The 17278-nt window shown below is 45.0% G+C and overlaps 1 protein-coding gene across 1 annotated transcript in view; it reads left to right on the forward strand.

Moving 5' to 3' along the window:
- The window catches only part of WDR59 (WD repeat domain 59), a 49574-nt gene that overhangs the window by 6208 nt on the left and 26088 nt on the right, over positions 1-17278 (forward strand). The window contains exons 3-12 of the mRNA XM_057376397.1: positions 166-301; positions 3451-3536; positions 4437-4517; positions 6583-6620; positions 8514-8602; positions 9061-9177; positions 10154-10231; positions 10987-11143; positions 12850-12929; positions 15052-15184. Coding sequence (XP_057232380.1) covers positions 166-301; positions 3451-3536; positions 4437-4517; positions 6583-6620; positions 8514-8602; positions 9061-9177; positions 10154-10231; positions 10987-11143; positions 12850-12929; positions 15052-15184 — 995 coding nt within the window. The remainder of the gene's footprint in view (positions 1-165; positions 302-3450; positions 3537-4436; positions 4518-6582; positions 6621-8513; positions 8603-9060; positions 9178-10153; positions 10232-10986; positions 11144-12849; positions 12930-15051; positions 15185-17278) is intronic.

Below are 17278 nucleotides of genomic sequence, written 5' to 3' on the forward strand. Positions count from 1 at the left end.
TCAAATGTAGCATTTTCAGGAATAGTGTTTTCACCTGTCTTGTGAAATGCTTGTCTTCCTTTGTTCCTTGTGCTTCTGGATAAAAGACTGTGAGCTCCATGTGAGCCTGGGGTTTTGAGATCAATCCTGTGGGATGCAGTCCCTTTGTGTCTGTGTGTTTTGCAGCCGCCGTTTTCTCTACATCGTCAACCTGGATGCACCAAATGAGGGTCATCGAAAGATCTCCCGACAGAGCAAGTGGGACATTGGGGCGGTGCAGTGGAACCCCCATGATAGCTACGCCTACTACTTTGCAGCTTCGGTAAGTTCACTCATTTAAAAGCTGTAATTCATCGTCTTCCCTTGTCKTTCTTTCATGGGTGAGCCTCTGCAGAGCTGGAAGGCTGTGTGGAGCTGGCACAGACATGTTTCTGCAAGTCACATTGCAAGATCAAGGCCTAACTCTGATTTACTGCCAGTGAGGTGTTCAGCTTGATGGCTCTCAGTTTTTGGGCAGTCAGGGTTGAATCTAGTTTTGCTTGCCATTTACAAAACACTTTGCCAAATAAATCAGGCATCTGAATGGTCCTTTTCTGGAGGGAAGTCCTCTCTTTCTGATTTCCATTCTGAGATTTGTCTTGAATTTCTTGCTCTGTTCTGTTTTGTTCTCACCTCCCTGCCTTGATGCTGGGCTGTGGTGCACCTGGCTGTCTGTAAATAGCACAAGTCAATACTGGCTCACTGCTGTAACAACTGGGGTTTGCAGCTGGGGTTTGAACTGGATCACTGAGAAGTTTTGTGAGTCAGTGGGCTGGGCTGAAGAAGCAGTAGTAGCCATGTGAGACTGAGTGCAGGTTTTGGCTCTGCTCTGTACTCAGTCTGTCATGCTCTGTAGCTTGTTTTCAGCCAGGGCCCYGAGCTCTGCTGGGGGAACTCTAAGACATCACCCACAGCACTGTGGCAATTGGCACCAGCCAGGTGCAGACTGGTCTCAAGGTGAGCTGCCTTTTCTGTCCTGTTGTGTCCATTTTTGTAGCCTGAGAATCTTGGACTAGCTARAGATGGAGAGGTTTCATCTATTTTTTTGAGAAAACTCTTAGCTGAAGGTGATTTCTTGGGATTTTTGTTCCTTTTGCTTCCTGGACTGGCTGTGATTTTAATTAAAGGCAGTTTTAAAAGTGAACTGGTGCTGTCAGCTGGGAGCCTCTGCCTGTTTGCTCTCTGACATTCCCCAGCCTGTCTCTTCCCAGCTCTGGCACATGACTGACATCTTAAAGGTGCCTTTAGCAGCAACCTGTTTCTAAAGCCAACAGTTAGTAAAACTGGCAAAAATGAGTCTTTTGGTGCCACTTCTCGATACGGTCTGGGCAGATCAAAACCAAGAAAGGAAATGCACTGGACAGACCACAAGTGGAGTAGGAAAGCTTCTTTTCAGACATGCTCTGAAGACAATATCCAGTGATGATTTCGGGCTGATCTGAGCAGGACTGTGCTGCAAAGGGAGCTGTGCCTGTCTTGCCCATCTGAACACTCTTGCTGCTCTGTGTGGGCACAGGAACCCATCTTGTTCCAGACTGAAACCCAGTGTAGCTGGCATCAAACCTTGCTGCTTCTGTTTATATACAAACATGCTATGATGCTCCGGGGATTTGAACATAGTTGCTGACACACACTGGTTGAGGAATGCCCAAGATAAGATCAGGCAGTTTTTTCAGTTTGGGTCAAAACCACCAGCGTTTTAGCCATTTCACTGTGTTGTAGGCAGCCCAGGGRTCTTGTCCCTCTGCATCCCTGTGGATGGAAGAGGAGTATAAAARGCTGCCATCCTGTTTGCCAGCAGCCTTGCCTGGTTTGCAGTCCTGTTAATTGGAAATAGTGTGGGCAGAGGGCAATCTGTCCTTGTGTTCAGCTTCGTTCCAGAAGAGCTGGAGCATGTCCTTTTGCTGTGCTTGGCTGTGTCTGTGCTCTGGCTCAACCATGTTTCTGGGGACTCCTAAACTGTTGTTTCAGAAAAGCTGTTGTTTTTAATCCTGGATCCTTGCATTTTCTTTTGTGTGGTCATAGGTACTTCAACAAGAGAGTGGTGAAATTGTTGGAAGTGAATACTGATACTTATGAAAAACCCCATTTTTTAGAAAATGCTCCTATTGGGAGGAGCAGTCTATCTGGTGATCCTTATCTTGTGTCTGATCTCTGGAGTCCTGGATAAATCCCATTGGGTGATTTCACTCTACCCCTTAAATACTTCTGTCAATGAGAAACATGCAAAGTGGTTTTTTTTGCCCCAAGCTTTAGTGCAGCCCTGCTGTGAGCATTTAAAGGAATGCCATATATTATTGCTCAGCTAGGATGAGAGCTTCCATTTCAGAGAAGGCAGTAATATTTTATCTAACTTCAAATTGGAATTCACATGAAGCAGCTTTGGGGTAGGAAGAAAATCCACCACCACAAAAAAAAAACTGCAAGGTTAATAAGGTAACAGTTGGACTCAGTGATCTTAGCTTTTCCAGCCTCACCAATTCTGGATTTCTGTGAAGTCTATTGTCTTTTTCCTCATCTACCTGTAAGTCTGAAAACAAGGGGCTAATGAAAATAACATTTGAAGATTATATTCTTTCTAGTTTTCCAAAATYAGCATGAATTTCCAGTCATGGCCCAAGACCCCCTGTGCTTGGCACCTGTATGCACCCACAAAGGCAATTCCTGCCCCAGAAAGATGAGAGTTGGCCTGGCCTGAAGTGACCCTTGATTAAGACAGAGCATGAAATTACAGTACAATAACTAGTTTCAAGTAACTTTGTGTGTGGCTGCATTTGGGCAAGGATTTATTCCTGGAATGAGTGAAGGAACCCTAAATAAAGTTGTCACTGATACATCTGTTTTGCCTTTGTGGTTTACAGCTAGTGATAAACACTTGAAGCTTTTCTCCTGGGCTGGCAAGGATGGAGGGAGTGCTCTTGAGGAGGTGACCTTGAAGCCATTAGACTGTATTGTTTGTGTTTGGCAATGGCCCTGATTTTCCCAGRAGGGAACTGAGAGCCAGCTGAGGAGGACTAGTCATAATCCATCATTCCCCTCACCAAAAACTCCGGTTGTGAATCAAACRGACTGGCAGAGTATTCTTGCAGAGAGAAATTGTTTGCCTGTTGCTTGCAGTTACAGCACATTGTTAGGAGTAAAAGCTCTGAGAACATAATTTTGTGGAAACATTTTGCAATGTGTGTTTTTTCTCTCCCATTCTAATTTATCTCCAATTTTAAGTGGGTGTAATTAAAGTGTAAGCTTTCAAAAGTCCTTACAGCCTGTAGTTTCATCTTTGCTCTCCTGCTTTGGGCAAGGACTTCGCTAATCTTGGTGTGACTCCTTGATAACTGAGGCTGTTCAAAGTGAAGGGAACCTGGTCCCAACRCACAGATCCCTGTCCTACCTTCTGGCCTGAGACTGTCTCTTTTTTCTTCCACCTAATTGCAGAGTAATCAGCGTGTTGACCTGTATAAGTGGAAGGAAGGTAATGGGGAAGTTTGCACATCTCTGCAAGGACACACACGTGTGATCAGGTGAGGAACAACTCATGCTGTGGGCTGCTGAGTGGAAAATGRTGCATTGTTTTATGGAAGCTAAATGTTTCAGTCCTGGCCTCACTGCTCTGAGCCTGTTTTTACTCGCTTCCTTGGACTGAACTGCATTCCCATTTGGTGATGATGTCATGTGTGAAGTGGCTTACTCTCTCGTGGCTCCCCCAGTGTATGAACTTAGCTCTTGATGGCTTGAGTGTCATTGCCTTAGGCTGCTGTCCTTGTAAAGAGCAGCAGCCATCATCTGGGAAACAGATAGCAGCATGTTTATTAAATTGAATCCCAGCTGTGTTTCTGTGTGATAGCAGCTTAATTAARGCAGGTAATCCCAAAGACCAAGTTTAGAGAGTGTTACAGTGGTGCAGGGGAAATTTCTGCCTCTTGTTTTAAGGTCGTATTTCCATGCTGGGTTGTAAATGCAGTTGAAGGACTGTTTTTACTCAAGCTCCTGACTGTGGAAAGTATCTTCAGCCYTTGAAATGACAGTTGTTTGGGCGGATTGGAGGCTGTTTGTGTCCCAGGTGCACTTGGTGTTCCCAGCAGGGAGGCATCCCAGAGTGATGGGTTGATGCCAAGGATGTGTGGTTACTGAGAACTATTTGAGACAGTGTCCCTTTGCCTGGAGGGGAAAGAGCACACACATGGTAGCTGTAAAGTTCAGGGCCAGGAGGATGCTTCACTGGAATTTACTTAGAAGCATTTCATTGCTTCTTGGAATTTACTTAGAGAAATTATTAAGATCTTGCTTTTTACTTTAAAAGTTCCAGTAGATGTCATGGAGTTGCTGTGAATTTGTTGGGGAATGTACTGGCTGCTAGTGAGAAGTTGATGCAAACTGTGTGTACTTTTTTTTTCTGATTTACTATGATTTTGCATTTGCAGTGACCTGGACTGGGCAGTGTTCGAGCCAGACCTACTGGTCACCAGTTCTGTGGACACTTACATCTACATCTGGGACATCAAGTAAGAGCCAGTATGTTTCTGCATTGTGGGGAAATCACTGGATTCCTTTCCATAAATATCAGCTTGCAGGGCAAAGCATGCTGTGCTTGCAGGGCCTTCAGCYACTTCCATTGTCTCCAAGATGACTTCTGCTCCCCTATATTCAAGCCAGTTCAGAGTCAGTGAGGGGCAGTAGACTGGTACAGTTAAGCTACAACTGTCTGGCTTCACTCCCTGCCCACTTCCCTGGGGGCTTTTCCTGAAGCCCAAGGGTGTTCCTCAGCCTGTTGGGTTTTTTTAAGCTGAGTTAATGAACACCATTTCATGMTCCTATAGCCATTTCCTACTAAATTCAGTGATTGTTGCTGGTTCTTCCTCAGTGGAAGACTAGCAATGTATTCAAGAAGGTTTTCCCATTTGTGCCTTCCCTCGTTTCTTGGTGGTGGTTTCTGTCATGAGTATTTTCAKGGTGGCACATATTTCCAGCTATGTATCCAAACTCCACCAATATTTAAGCCCCATATTTTATACTTGAGAAGCAAGGAGCTGGCAGTGGGACTACTGGGTTCTCTTGTTGGCTGTACAATAACTCTTTATGACCCTCAGTAAGTCACTTTGTTCCTCTCTGCCTCCCTTGCTCAGTTATAATAGGAGGATAATTATATAACCCCACTGCACCAGGCTACCCRGAGGCTTACTTAGCTCTTATGAACAAGCACTTAGATCCTTGGTTAAATGGTGCTTGAGAATGACAATATATTATTAATGTGTAATTAAAAGACACAGAGATACAATAACTGCTGCTTGTGTTTTCCTGTGATACTATCTTAGCGCCAAGCAAAAAAAAAAAAAAAATCTCTGAAAAAGATCTCTGAAGGTTGTTATCAGAAATCCTCCTTTAATTCTGTTGTGCCCTTCCATTGTTTTATGTCTGTATCACTTGCTCAGAAATGGTTCCTTAGGCAGTCTCTGAAAGCCTCTACATCCCACTTGTGCGAGGAAAAGCTCTGAGCTTGCTATGACACTGAGGTCCTGGTGCCACTGGCCTCCAGAAAATTACCATCTTGCTGAAGTGACTGTCTCTAATGACAYCCTAGGGAGGGAGCCCTGCAGTAAGGGCAGCTGGAAATTCCCCACTTATTTTTTCATACAAAACAAGTTATTGGTTAGGCAGAATTTCTTGGAGGGAGAAGTGTAGTCCATTACAGAAAACATTCTKCTTTTGAGCAAACAGAAAAAGCTGAAGACAATATTCCTTATTTTCACTGTCACTTTCCATGAAAAAGTGGGTGCATTCCTGAGGAGACAGGTCAGGAAGTAAATTATTACCTTGATCTATGCCCTGGCTGCTGACATATGTCCTGGCTGCTGGGAGTTGTCATGGTGCCGCACTGGCTTCTGCCACTGCAGAATTTGGTTTGTAGACAGACAGAATTTGGTCTGCACACAGCTGGGCTGATTTCCTACTAATTTTGTTATTATATGCTAGATGTGAAATTTTTGCTGTGTAGTAACTGCTCCATCTGCCTTGAATCAGGATCTGCWAAGTCTCGATGAATGCATCAGTGGCTTTTGTCGAGTATTTCCATAGCTCTGTTTGTTCTTTTTATTCCTCCTTGGAAAGGCTGTTTTGTTTCTTCCTGTAGCAACAATTTGTGAGTGGTTTCCTTGCCTACCCATGTTGCAATATGCCACACTTTGTGTATATTTCTCTTCCCTCTAGTCCACTCCAGTTCTGTCCTCTGTCCTAAACTTCCTGCTCTATGTGGTGGCAAGACAGGATCATATAATCGTCAGGGTTGGAAAGGCCCCTAAAGATCTAGTTCCATCCATCTGCCAAATGCAGGGACACCTTCCACTAGACCAGGTTGCACCAAGCCCCATYCAGCCTGACCTTGAACACTTCCAAAATGGCTGTTGTCCTCCAGCTGGTCACCTTTACTCCATTTAATGCTGGTGTGTTTTGGTAAGTAGAAGGTACATTAGGTCCCAAGGCAGCAATAACATTAGTGCTGGAATAGCTGGGAGCTCACTGGGAAGGCTGGACTATGCTCTGTGTACTCACAGTGGCCACWTTGTATTTCAGAGACACCAGGAAGCCCACGGTTTCACTCTCCGCAGTTGGTAAGTCTGACATGTATGTGATGTAGGCATTAAACAACCTTATTGYTGCATGCACTTTTTGTTATTCCTCCTTCCCTTCATGCTCCAAGGCCAGGCATGGCAAAGTACAGAGGTGGCACTATGTGTGATTGTCCCGTGTAGGAGCAGCCTGAGAGGCTCCAGTTCACAGCTCCTTTTAGAGAAGCAGAATACAAAAGAGATGTGGAGCCCCTTGAGGTTCCCAGGCATGGAGGGCAGTTGTGGTACTTGGATTTGGTGCCTTGACATTGGTGAACAACCGTAGGGAGCTTTATCCCAGCTTAACCACCCTGCTGCATTGCTTGTCCTGGGTTGCCTGTCTGTAATTTCCCCATGTCCTTTTATGTTTAATTGAACMAGTTGAGGATCTAAACCACACGCCAGGCATTATGGTGCCAGCCTGTCCCCTCACTCACTGAGGGCTGGGTACGGCAGCTGGCTGTATCTGCTTCCCTGGGGGACCTGCAACGTGCAGGGAGCATGCARGGAGCTGTCTTTGGGATGTGCTTGCTCTGTGTTTTGGCTGCTGGCAGGGTGAGTGTCCAGCCTCTGCARTGCCCCCCACTGGCAGGTGCTGCATGTCCATCCTCACCAGCTGGWGCTGGGACTGGGCATGGATGATGAGCAAAACGTCCTTTCCCTGAGTTACTGGAGCAATCCTYGCAACGTGTAAATCTCATGCTCTTCTGCTTACATCTCCTTAGGCTACACATCTGCAGCAGTTCCCAATTCCCTCCCAGCCAGCAGACCTCTCTGTCACAGAAATGCAAAAACCTTACTGAGTCAGRGAGAAGCAGTGGTTGGTTCTGGTGTTTGGGGTGAGGTTTCACAGCTCAGCCAGCCCAGCAGCCTGCCCCCCAGAAAGCTTCCTTGCTTCCTTCCTTCCTCCTGTGCCTGATGCTGTTTAATGCTGGTCCAGACGTTTGTGTACCCTTCAGTGAGTGGATCAAATCAATCAACTGGCAGTCTATTTGCAGCTTTTTATCCCCCAGAATAGCTTTTTGCCAGGTTGTCAGGATGAATCTCCTCACCATGCAGCAGAAGGTGGGTAGTGGAGGTGGGGAATAGCAGCAGGCTGAGATCTGTTTAGTTTTTCATGGATCTCACCTTTCTGATAGCTCAAAAGATTTAAAAATACTGGCAGAATAATGGTGAACAGATGCCTTATGCTTACAATATCTGAATAATCCACATTAACCAAAGCTGTGCTTTGTTTCTAATTAGAAATAATCACCAATCTTCTGATTTGACCGAGTCCTTCATGATACCACATAAAAGTCATATCTGGACCATCATCCAGTTTCCTTACGGTGTCATGGATGTCTTTGACTTCTGTGGTGTGTTTTGACAGATGGACCTTCTAGTCCACCCAGTGAGTCCAATTCCAGTTGGCCACACCCAAGGTCACCTGCACTGCAGCCTTCTACACCTGTATTTTAATGATAGATCAATAGCATTAGTTGCCTGTGTAGCAGCTGATRGTGTAGAGAGTGGTGGGGAGATGGAGCAGGCCCTAAGCGCTTGGAAGTAACTTGAATAAAAAGAGAGGGTGTTTGGAAAGGAGGTGATGGACCTACAGTTCTGATCTGGAGGAAGTTGCTCCATCTGAGCTAATGAATATGAGTATTTTAATCAGGTACAGCCCCTGGCTAGAAGATGTGATAAATATCTAGGCATGCAACTGGAGGATACAAATGACACACTGAGGAATCAGGAGTTAATAATTTTCATGCCATCCTTCATGCTGGCTTCTGGGATATCCTTCCTCTGAGCTGCCTTTCCTGGGCTAAGAGCAGCACTAGGCCCAGGTCATTGGAATGGCTGTGCAGTGTTCTCTTTAATTGCTTGTTTTGGCCTACTCTGTTTKTGCTGCAGCTGGAGCTTCCCAAGTGAAATGGAACAAGAAAAATGCCAACTGTTTAGCAACAAGCCATGATGGGGATGTCCGAATATGGGACAAAAGGGTAAGCTGAGGACTTGTTGAGCAGTCTGTAAAAATTCCCACCTACTCAATACAGGTATTCCTCTGGTGATAGATAAATAATGCAGAAATGTGCTACTTTATCCAAATCTCTCGTGGTTCAGTTTAAACAGAGAGAATTGGGAGTCCAAAAGCCTGAAGAGAGTATGTAGGTAGCCTCTTTCCTCAGAAGCTGCCCAGTAACATTTTTCTTTTGATCTCATAGTACTTAACTGTTTAACTGAGTATAAARTATGGTTTAGAGCTGCACTTGGTGACTGAAATTTGCCACACCTTCACAGGATTTTTTCTGCAACTACTTTTGCTGAGCTGTTTGCTGTTCCCCAGCAGGGGTGGGTGTTCCAACTGTCTTGCCCCTGTTAAASTGTCTCTTTTAATGCCAAAGAACTAGACCAAATGCCATGAGTCCTGTTTTGAGAAGGACAATGTCTCTCCTTGCAGAAACCCAGCACTGCAGTGGAGTATTTGGCAGCTCATCTCTCCAAAATCCACGGTCTGGACTGGCATCCTGACAATGAATATACATTGGCCACTTCCAGCCAGGACAACTCTGTCAGGGTAAGTGTTGCTTCTGCAGTACCTGCTGGGGAGGTGGAAGGATSATGGAGCAGAGCCCCTTCTGCTGCTGATGACGAAGTTTTGAGGAGTACTTTGCCATTGGGAAGATCTGCATCTGTGTTGTTTGGTTTCTGGCCACCTGGTGTGTTGAACCAGGACTGCACTTTCAGAACAGGCAGAGAGGTCATTGAAGAATGGGTGAGCACATGTTTACCACGTATCTGTGGTGATTAGGGCAGTATTGAAGCTGAAAACAAATGCCTCTGCCTGTTGCTTGCCAGAAAGGAACAGACCACACATGCCAGAAGAGCCTTTTTCCCAAAATTCTGTGTTGTCAGACTCAAGCTGATTACAGCAACTTGAGGGAGACATGCTTCAGYGCCTGGAGTTTCCAAACTCATGTGGTAGAGGATTATCAATACGAGACTGCCTGCAAGCACTGCTGTGCAGGGCCTCTTACTTGGGGGGAAATAGTGCTTTGTGTGTKTGCCAAATGGAGTTCATTCACATTGAGCTAAGCTCTGAGGCGAATGCAATTGATGTGTATTCTAGCAAAGCAAAAGGTTAGATTCTTCATTAGAAAATTAGCAGTAACAGCAGGGTGGGCCTGCCTCCAGCCTGGACTGGCACACTGGCTGGGAGCCTGCAGGGTACCTTGTAGCTCTGAAAGCCCAAGCAGGCTGCCTGTCTCTCTGCTCTAATTACTCAAGCTATGATCACTGTGAATATGACCCCAAGTCACTCGTTTTCTAAGGGATGCTGCCAGATGCTGATAGCTTGGTATTTGTCCTTTGGGGCTGTCTCTGCTGTTAATGAATGGGATTCCTAATGATGCTGTGGGCACCCTGGCATGCTTTTTGGTCTGTTCTATCTGCAAGACACATGGAAAACTACAGCCTGAAAGTATAGCCAGCTGACTCTTGCCTTTGCTTGCTTTTCTCTTGTTTGGCTTTTTTTATTTATTTTTTTTTTTAAGTTCTGGGATTACCGTCAGCCTCGGAAATACCTCAATATCCTTCCCTGCCAGGTTCCTGTCTGGAAGGCAAGATACACGGTGAGTGAGAAATTCCCACCAGCTCCACTTGTGCTCTAAGAATGGACAAAGAGACATTAAATAAAAAACTGCCAAAGGGTTTCTCACCAGTTCTACTTGTGGACATTATTAAATTGATTTTAAAAATCCCTCTTGGTGCCAAGAAGGCCTAGCAAAGCAGCATCCACAGTGGGGGCACTCAGGAGAAGGAGTGASCAAGCACCCAGCCATGTGAAGCTAAGGCTCTTAACATCAGTCATAACTGTTTTCTTCCCCAGAGATCTGAATGTGGCCTGAAGCCTGTGCTGTGCTTTGAATCCTTGATTCCTTTTCCCTGTCCTGACAGTGACGGGTGTAGGACTGGGTTCCATGTTCCTCTGAGCATTACAACCCTGAGGAGCTGCTAGGGCTCAGTCCCCARGCAGCAGTTCTTGCAGCTTCAGGCRGATTGCAGTAAGGATCCCCAGTGAAAAGTCCATGGTGAAATCCCTCCAGCCTCACAGCTGAAAAGTGAGGAAGCAACAGAAGGAAATTATTTGTCCTAAGTGGGCTGCATTGAGTATCTTGGTGTACTGCCCCTTACCCATTGAAAGACAGTGTTTTTGCACAGCAATTGCCTTGGACCTTCCAAGGTTTTGGCCTGGTTCTGTTTTGTGCTGAGCTCATTTAAAACCCTCTCATTTGTGTTGGTGGGAAAAGGAAAAATGAGAGTATTGAAAGAGCAGTATGGGAACATAACTCTTGCTGGCTAACTGGAAGGGTGTTTCTCTCTCAAGCCTTTCAGCAATGGGCTGGTGACAGTGATGGTCCCCCAACTCCGTCGGGAAAACAGTCTCCTCCTCTGGAATGTCTTTGACCTGAACACGCCTGTCCACACTTTTGTGGGACATGATGATGTGGTGCTGGAGTTTCAGTGGAGGAAGCAGAAAGAAGGTGAGTTGAGGGCTGAATATGCTCTCTTCCCTGCAYTGTGGCTGTCAGCTAACCAGGGGTGCAGGGACCAGGCTCCTGGTTGCAGTGCTGTTGCTGTTTGACCCTTGCCTTTCCTTGGAGTAGTTCCTGCCCAATTTCCTGCCCCCCACTCCCCCCTCAAACTACAGCTGTTCTGTACTGGTTTTATGGCAGTGCCCACAGAAACACTGCCTTGTTTCCATGCTAGCRAAGCAAATCTACCAAATGCTGAGTGGGTCAGTGGTGACTTTCATTGCTTCCACTCTCCTGGGAGTCTCTTTTTAAATGAATCTTTTGGAATAAATYGTGCAAATTATTAGATAGGTGCTCAAGTGCAGTCACCCTGCCCCTCTCAGAGCTGCAAGCTAACCAGTTAACCCCTCACATCATGGCCTGGATCAGCAGCCTCCAGCATATCCCAGACCACAGACTCAGCAAGCCCACCTTATTTGTGTGCTGACCGAGGCAAAGGAGGAATAACATGGGACAGAGAATCTGCTKTTAGAATTCTATCCTGACTAAATTTTCCAGTGTAAGCAGCTAAGAATAGGAGATTCCATACCAGAGATTGCATAACCACACAGAGCACAGCTTTGTTTCCAGCACCTCAGCTGCCACTGACAGAATGTGCATGTCTGGCTTTGGTGTCGCTTGTGCTGCAGCTTTGCAGTGCTGTGTGAAAGTGCTGTTCCAGCCCTCTGCCACCAGYTGCTGGGGCCATTCAGTTAAGTCACCTCCATACCCTGATTTTCCCCTTTCAAAAAGGGGAGAGTAATGGAGAATTGTGTTAGGATCTGGGGGCACAGTCTTAAGATGGTTTGTGAATGAACATTGAAGCTGACTTGRGCTACAGTTGGTTGTTTTAGCTGAGTTAATAGATACATACCAGGAGCTGGATAGTCATGCTCMTCTCAAGCGACATAAATCAATCACACAAACATTCCAAGTCTGCTTTGGTGTGGAGACAACAAAGATAGCACAAATTTCCTTCCACAGAGTTTGTTGTGCTGTATTTAGACAGCCCCTGTGCTTCAGCAAAGGGGTGTAGGAAGCAGCTGTGCAGCAGCAAATTCTTAAGCATAGCAGCTGTTTGACAAGGGAAACTTAAAACTGTATCACAAGAYCTAAACATGGACATAAATAGGTTTGTGTACCTCTGCCTGTTGATAGATAGTATGTGGTTARATCTATCTCCTTACAACCTGAACTTGGCATCATCCAACTCTTTCAGAAGCAAAAAGAGGGAGGGCAGAACCACCTCGTAGCTTAGAAATGTTTTCAAACATCTGCSTCTTGAAACAGTTTGGATGAACTAAAAGGTATTTTCACTTTACAATTATAGTTGAGAAATGTTTATTTTTATGGTACAATTTCTTCTATTGAAATAAATGTTTTTGTGAGTCTTGTTCATTCCTAGTTGGAAAACTTGCATCGCATTCATTATACTTCATGCTTTTGGCTTTTAAATCACAGCCTGTGTAGAGATATGGTAACTGTGCTGTGGGGAGGCACAAAGGYTGATGTTCCTTGGTCAATTCCAAGMAGAAAAAGACTCRCTTTGCCTTTCAGTATAGTGCCTTATCCATTGGATGTACCTTCTGGCTTGTTTGAATCTGCTTACACTAAACACAGGGCTGAGATAGTCTCTGTTTTGCAGTGGGGTCTCTAATTGTTTCTGTYCTCTTTAGGCTGTAAAGATTACCAGCTGGTTACGTGGTCCCGGGATCAGACCCTGCGCATGTGGCGCATTGACTCSCAGCTGCAGAGGGTATGTGAACACTCTGGCTCTTGAACATTAGACAGTTTTCTTATAGGCTGCATTCACCTCCCTTTCCTCCCTTTCCTTGCACTCCCAGTCACTCCTCTGATCCTAGAACTGCAGGCATACCAAAAATATCCCCAAGGAGACCTCTGATGGGGCTTTTCTTTTGAGTCTGTGTCTCAGAAGCTTCTGTGGAAGTGCAAGGATGCTGTTTTGTCTAACAGTAAGCACAGAAGTTGTTTAGGGAAGGTGGAGGTCAGTCACTCCCTGAATTGCCTCTGAAAATGCCACCTCCATGGCTTCAAGACTGTRTTTCTTGGCATTTGAAGTACCAGGTAAATGTAGGGATTGTGCCCTCCACTTCCTCCCCTTGTGTCCATCACCTCTAAGCGAGKGTTGGGTATCATGAGTGTGTGGATCTACAGCAGTTAGATTCTGATGCAATTACTATAACAGCTGTGCTCATACCAGAGGTTCATATGGCCACAGTGGRCCACATGGCCCTGTCACATCTTCAGCTGGTATCTTGGGAGGGGATAAGAACAAGGGAGGCACTGTCAGTCTCCTGCAGTTTACAACTTAGAGGCTCATTGTGTCTGGTGTCTTTGTGTTTGATGGAGCTTGATGAATTTTACTTCCATAGACTTGTTCTGTCTTTTCTTGGAACCTGTGTAAATTTTTGTCACCTTAAACATCATATCAACAAGAAGTTTTGTGGCTTTTCTGCATGTTGTGTGGAAAAGCAGCTCATTTGTTTATTTTGCAACCTAATTGCATTCCAYTGAAGATGAAGTGAGCCATATTCTCTCTGCTGCTGATGATTCTGTAGACCTCCATCATATCCATCCTCAGTTGCCTCCTTTTTCAAGTCAAAAGGTCTTGATTTAATTTATCCTTTGTACCAGAACTTTGATTGTCCTTTTGCCTTTCGTGACCCTTTTTCCGTTCTTCTATACACCTTTGGGGATGGGAATCTGAGCTTTGTTCTTTCCAAAGAATTCTCAGTACTCAGTTTAGGTTTTAAATTGTTTGGCATAATTCCATGAAAATGTCAGCTTAGTCTGGCCTCTGCATCTTGTTCCCACAGTCAGTTTGAACTTGCCATTTTTTCCCAATGTGTGTTGCTTTATATTTGTCTGAGCCAAAGYTCATCTTTCATTTTAATACAGTTACTCTAGGAAGGTCCTTCTGTGATTGTTTGCTGTCAGCCACACTTGTTACTGCCCTGAAAAACCTGGTGGCATCAGCAAAACTGGTCATGTCGCTATTCACCTCCTATTCCAGGTTTTTAATGAATATGTTGAGAAGCATGTGTCCCAGCACAGATCCTGCAGGAGTCCTGCAGGTCTGTAACAAACTTTCTCTGTGAAAAATGACACTTTACCCCTACCTGATATATTTGTGAACATTTGATTTCTTTCCTGTCTTTAAATCAATTCTTYGTTCACATCAGAGCCTTTCTTTTTCCTCCGCTGGCTCCCACTCTTTTGTCCTTGTCTTTGTCTGGATCAAACTACACACATGATGGCATGTTGCTGGTGACCAATGCTGTAATTTGCTACATCACACCCTTATCCTTTCTCTTCCCTTCATCTTCCCAATTTTCCTGTGCTGCACTTAAAATCCAGGGTTTTATAGTYTCTTTTTGCTACAGGACCTAGAACAGCAGGGCCACAAGTATGTATCCAGATCTGTATATCCTACTGGAGTATAAATATGAAATGCAGAAAGTGTGCTACTATTAAATTTGATCTAAAAAATTAAACTAGTTTTAACAAATTAATTCAAAGAATTTAAGTCATACCAGTTTTTGTTTTGGCTAAAGGTAAACCTCTATTACTTAGACTGGCCCTGTCAATTAAGTGGCTTTTTAACTGAGGAGGAGATCTGGCCAGGCTGTCTGGCCAGTGTCCAAACTTTGTCATTCTGAGGTGACAGAGTTGAGGGTGCTGGAAAGTGGAAGATCACCTGTCTTTGTCACAGAAACAATGCAGTCTTATTCATGACTGTTGTGTGAACAGACCTACCTTGCAAAACCATCTGTTTGGAGAAGTGAGTTGTTTAGTGGTGGCTCTTCCCACAGCTTGAATTCTGTTGTGCATCATGTGGGTGTGTTTGTTCTTTTCAGCTCTGTGCTAATGATATCCTGGATGGAGTCGAGGACCTCATAGATGGGATTTCTCATCTGCCAGAGCCAGACAAGACCCTTCACCCCCAGGACACAGAGCCCCAGCATAACTCTGGACATGGGGATGAGGAAGGTGAGACAAGTGATGGCTTGTGGAACCTCAAACAGCAGGATCTTTGTRTTGGGAAGAAGCCATATATTGGCATAAGAAAACATCATAGGCAAAGCACAAACTGCTGCTGTTTCAAAGGTTAATGGATTCCTCATCAGGGAGGAGGAAAAACACTAGGGGTTTCTCAGGATGGTCCTCCCAAGTTTTTTCTCTTCTCACACAATTCTAGCTGATTCTAGCTGTGAAATGAAGCTCTTCCTTGTCATGATTTTAAATTAATTATATTCTCTTTAGGTTGTAATTGTGGCTTGTTGCCAAAAATAAGGCAATCAGAAAGTAAATTCTGCCTTTTAAGAAGGTAGATTAGTTTAAGCTGAGAGATGAGCCCASAGAAGAGAGGAGTGTGTGAGTAAGGCACTCTGACACAAGCTGCTTACATCACACCTGGTTCCTAAACACCTCTGAGGGTGTCCTGTGTGAACTGATCTGACAACGAGATATTTGCTGGTGTCTTCACCAGTAGGAGACATTTGTATTGATGAGAGGTGGCTGAAGGCTGGCAGAGCAGAGGGGGAGGGATAGTGTCTCTGACTTTTTACATACCGATGGGTGGATGGGASAGACTTTGACAGAAAGCATTTGTTTGTCCCTGTAGAAAAGAAGGCATTCAAGGAAGGACTATGAAGGAGGTTTGTGTGGTTAAAGGTCTGGCCAGGTTAAACATTCATGGTTAATGTTTGAGGAGTGAAGTACCAGAATAGATGGGGCTGCAGCATCTGAGACCCATGATGGTGATGGGCATGGAAAAAAGGTATCTAAAGTGATCTCTGCAGCTGTGCTGAGGAAGAAGRATTGGGTGCACCTATGCCTTGACGTCAGTTTGGGTTTAAATTCACAGCTCCTTTCGGTGTTGCAGCAGTGCCACAGTGGATCCCCATGTGATGGTTTTGTGGGGAAGCAATTTGATTCTCCCTTTGGCTTGCCAATAAAMTGCAGAGAAGGGGAGAAAGTGGTCTAATGTCTGTCCTTTGAATGAAGGAGCAGTTGTGAGGTCCCTTAGTGAAACCATCTCTTCCTAACTGGAAATTTCTTGCCCAGCAATCACCAGCAAAGTTTCCTTCTGCCACCTGTCCTGTGTGGCAACAGAACAAGTTTCTGAAAGACATCAGAACTTCTGTCTATGTCAGGGTTTTATATGATGATAGAAAAAGCTCCAGCTACCTGTGCTTACCATGATCAGTACTTCTGAGGCAGCACAACCTCTCTTGCTCCAGCTGGGAGCATTCTCATTCTGGCTGCCTGACCTCTGCTTTTTCCAGAGGAGAGAGTTGACTGTTTYACTGTCCCTGATGAGGCATAGCCATATATCCCATGTGGTTTCTGTGTGGTTTTTTCTTTGGTTCCTACTGGTCTGGTTTTGCATGTGGCCAAAGGGAATGAATATGGCTTTTCTGTAGCAGGGTAGATTTTGYTGCAAATAACACAATTGCAGGATTAATGCACAAGCAAAGGTGTGCAAAATTCCCTAGGTAGGAATTTCAGTTCTTTGCAGCCTAAAAGCTGTTGTGGACTGTTGATGTCTCAGCCCGGGGCTGGCTGCATTTCGGCTGCAGACAAAGCTTCCATGTTGTATTAGTAAAGCACTTTGGGGGATCTTTGAAGAGAACAGCACTCTGCAGGTGGAAGGGAGAGCCCCCAGCTGTGCCTTCGCTGTGCAGCTCTCTCTGCTGCTTATAGAGGAGCTTTAGGAGTCTGTACAAATGCGTGGCTTTGGAGGATTAAAAACTAATTGGAAGGGAACGGGAGGAGAAGACAAAGGGAGAGTACTGCCCATACTGGGAACCTCAGAGATGGCTTTTCACTGAGCTATGTGGTGTCTTGAGCTAGAAATAATTATCTTCCCTGAGAGCCACTGATCTTCCTTTAATCTCCTTTTCAGCTCCTTTTTCTGGAATACAGCTAAGCGCTGTAATAAAATTGCAAACAAGAATGATTGGCTAAGCATCCTACCTATCCAAATCCAGCAATCCATTGGGCAGCAGTAATAGCAGATTATTTGTCCCAGCAGCCAAGTCAGTAACTTTTTGGTGAATGCCAGTAAAAGGTCAACTTTTT

Source organism: Malurus melanocephalus, unplaced genomic scaffold (assembly GCF_030028575.1).
Source record: "Malurus melanocephalus ecotype Western Australia unplaced genomic scaffold, MMel_1.1 scaffold_279, whole genome shotgun sequence".
Classification (NCBI taxonomy): Eukaryota; Metazoa; Chordata; class Aves; order Passeriformes; family Maluridae; genus Malurus; species Malurus melanocephalus.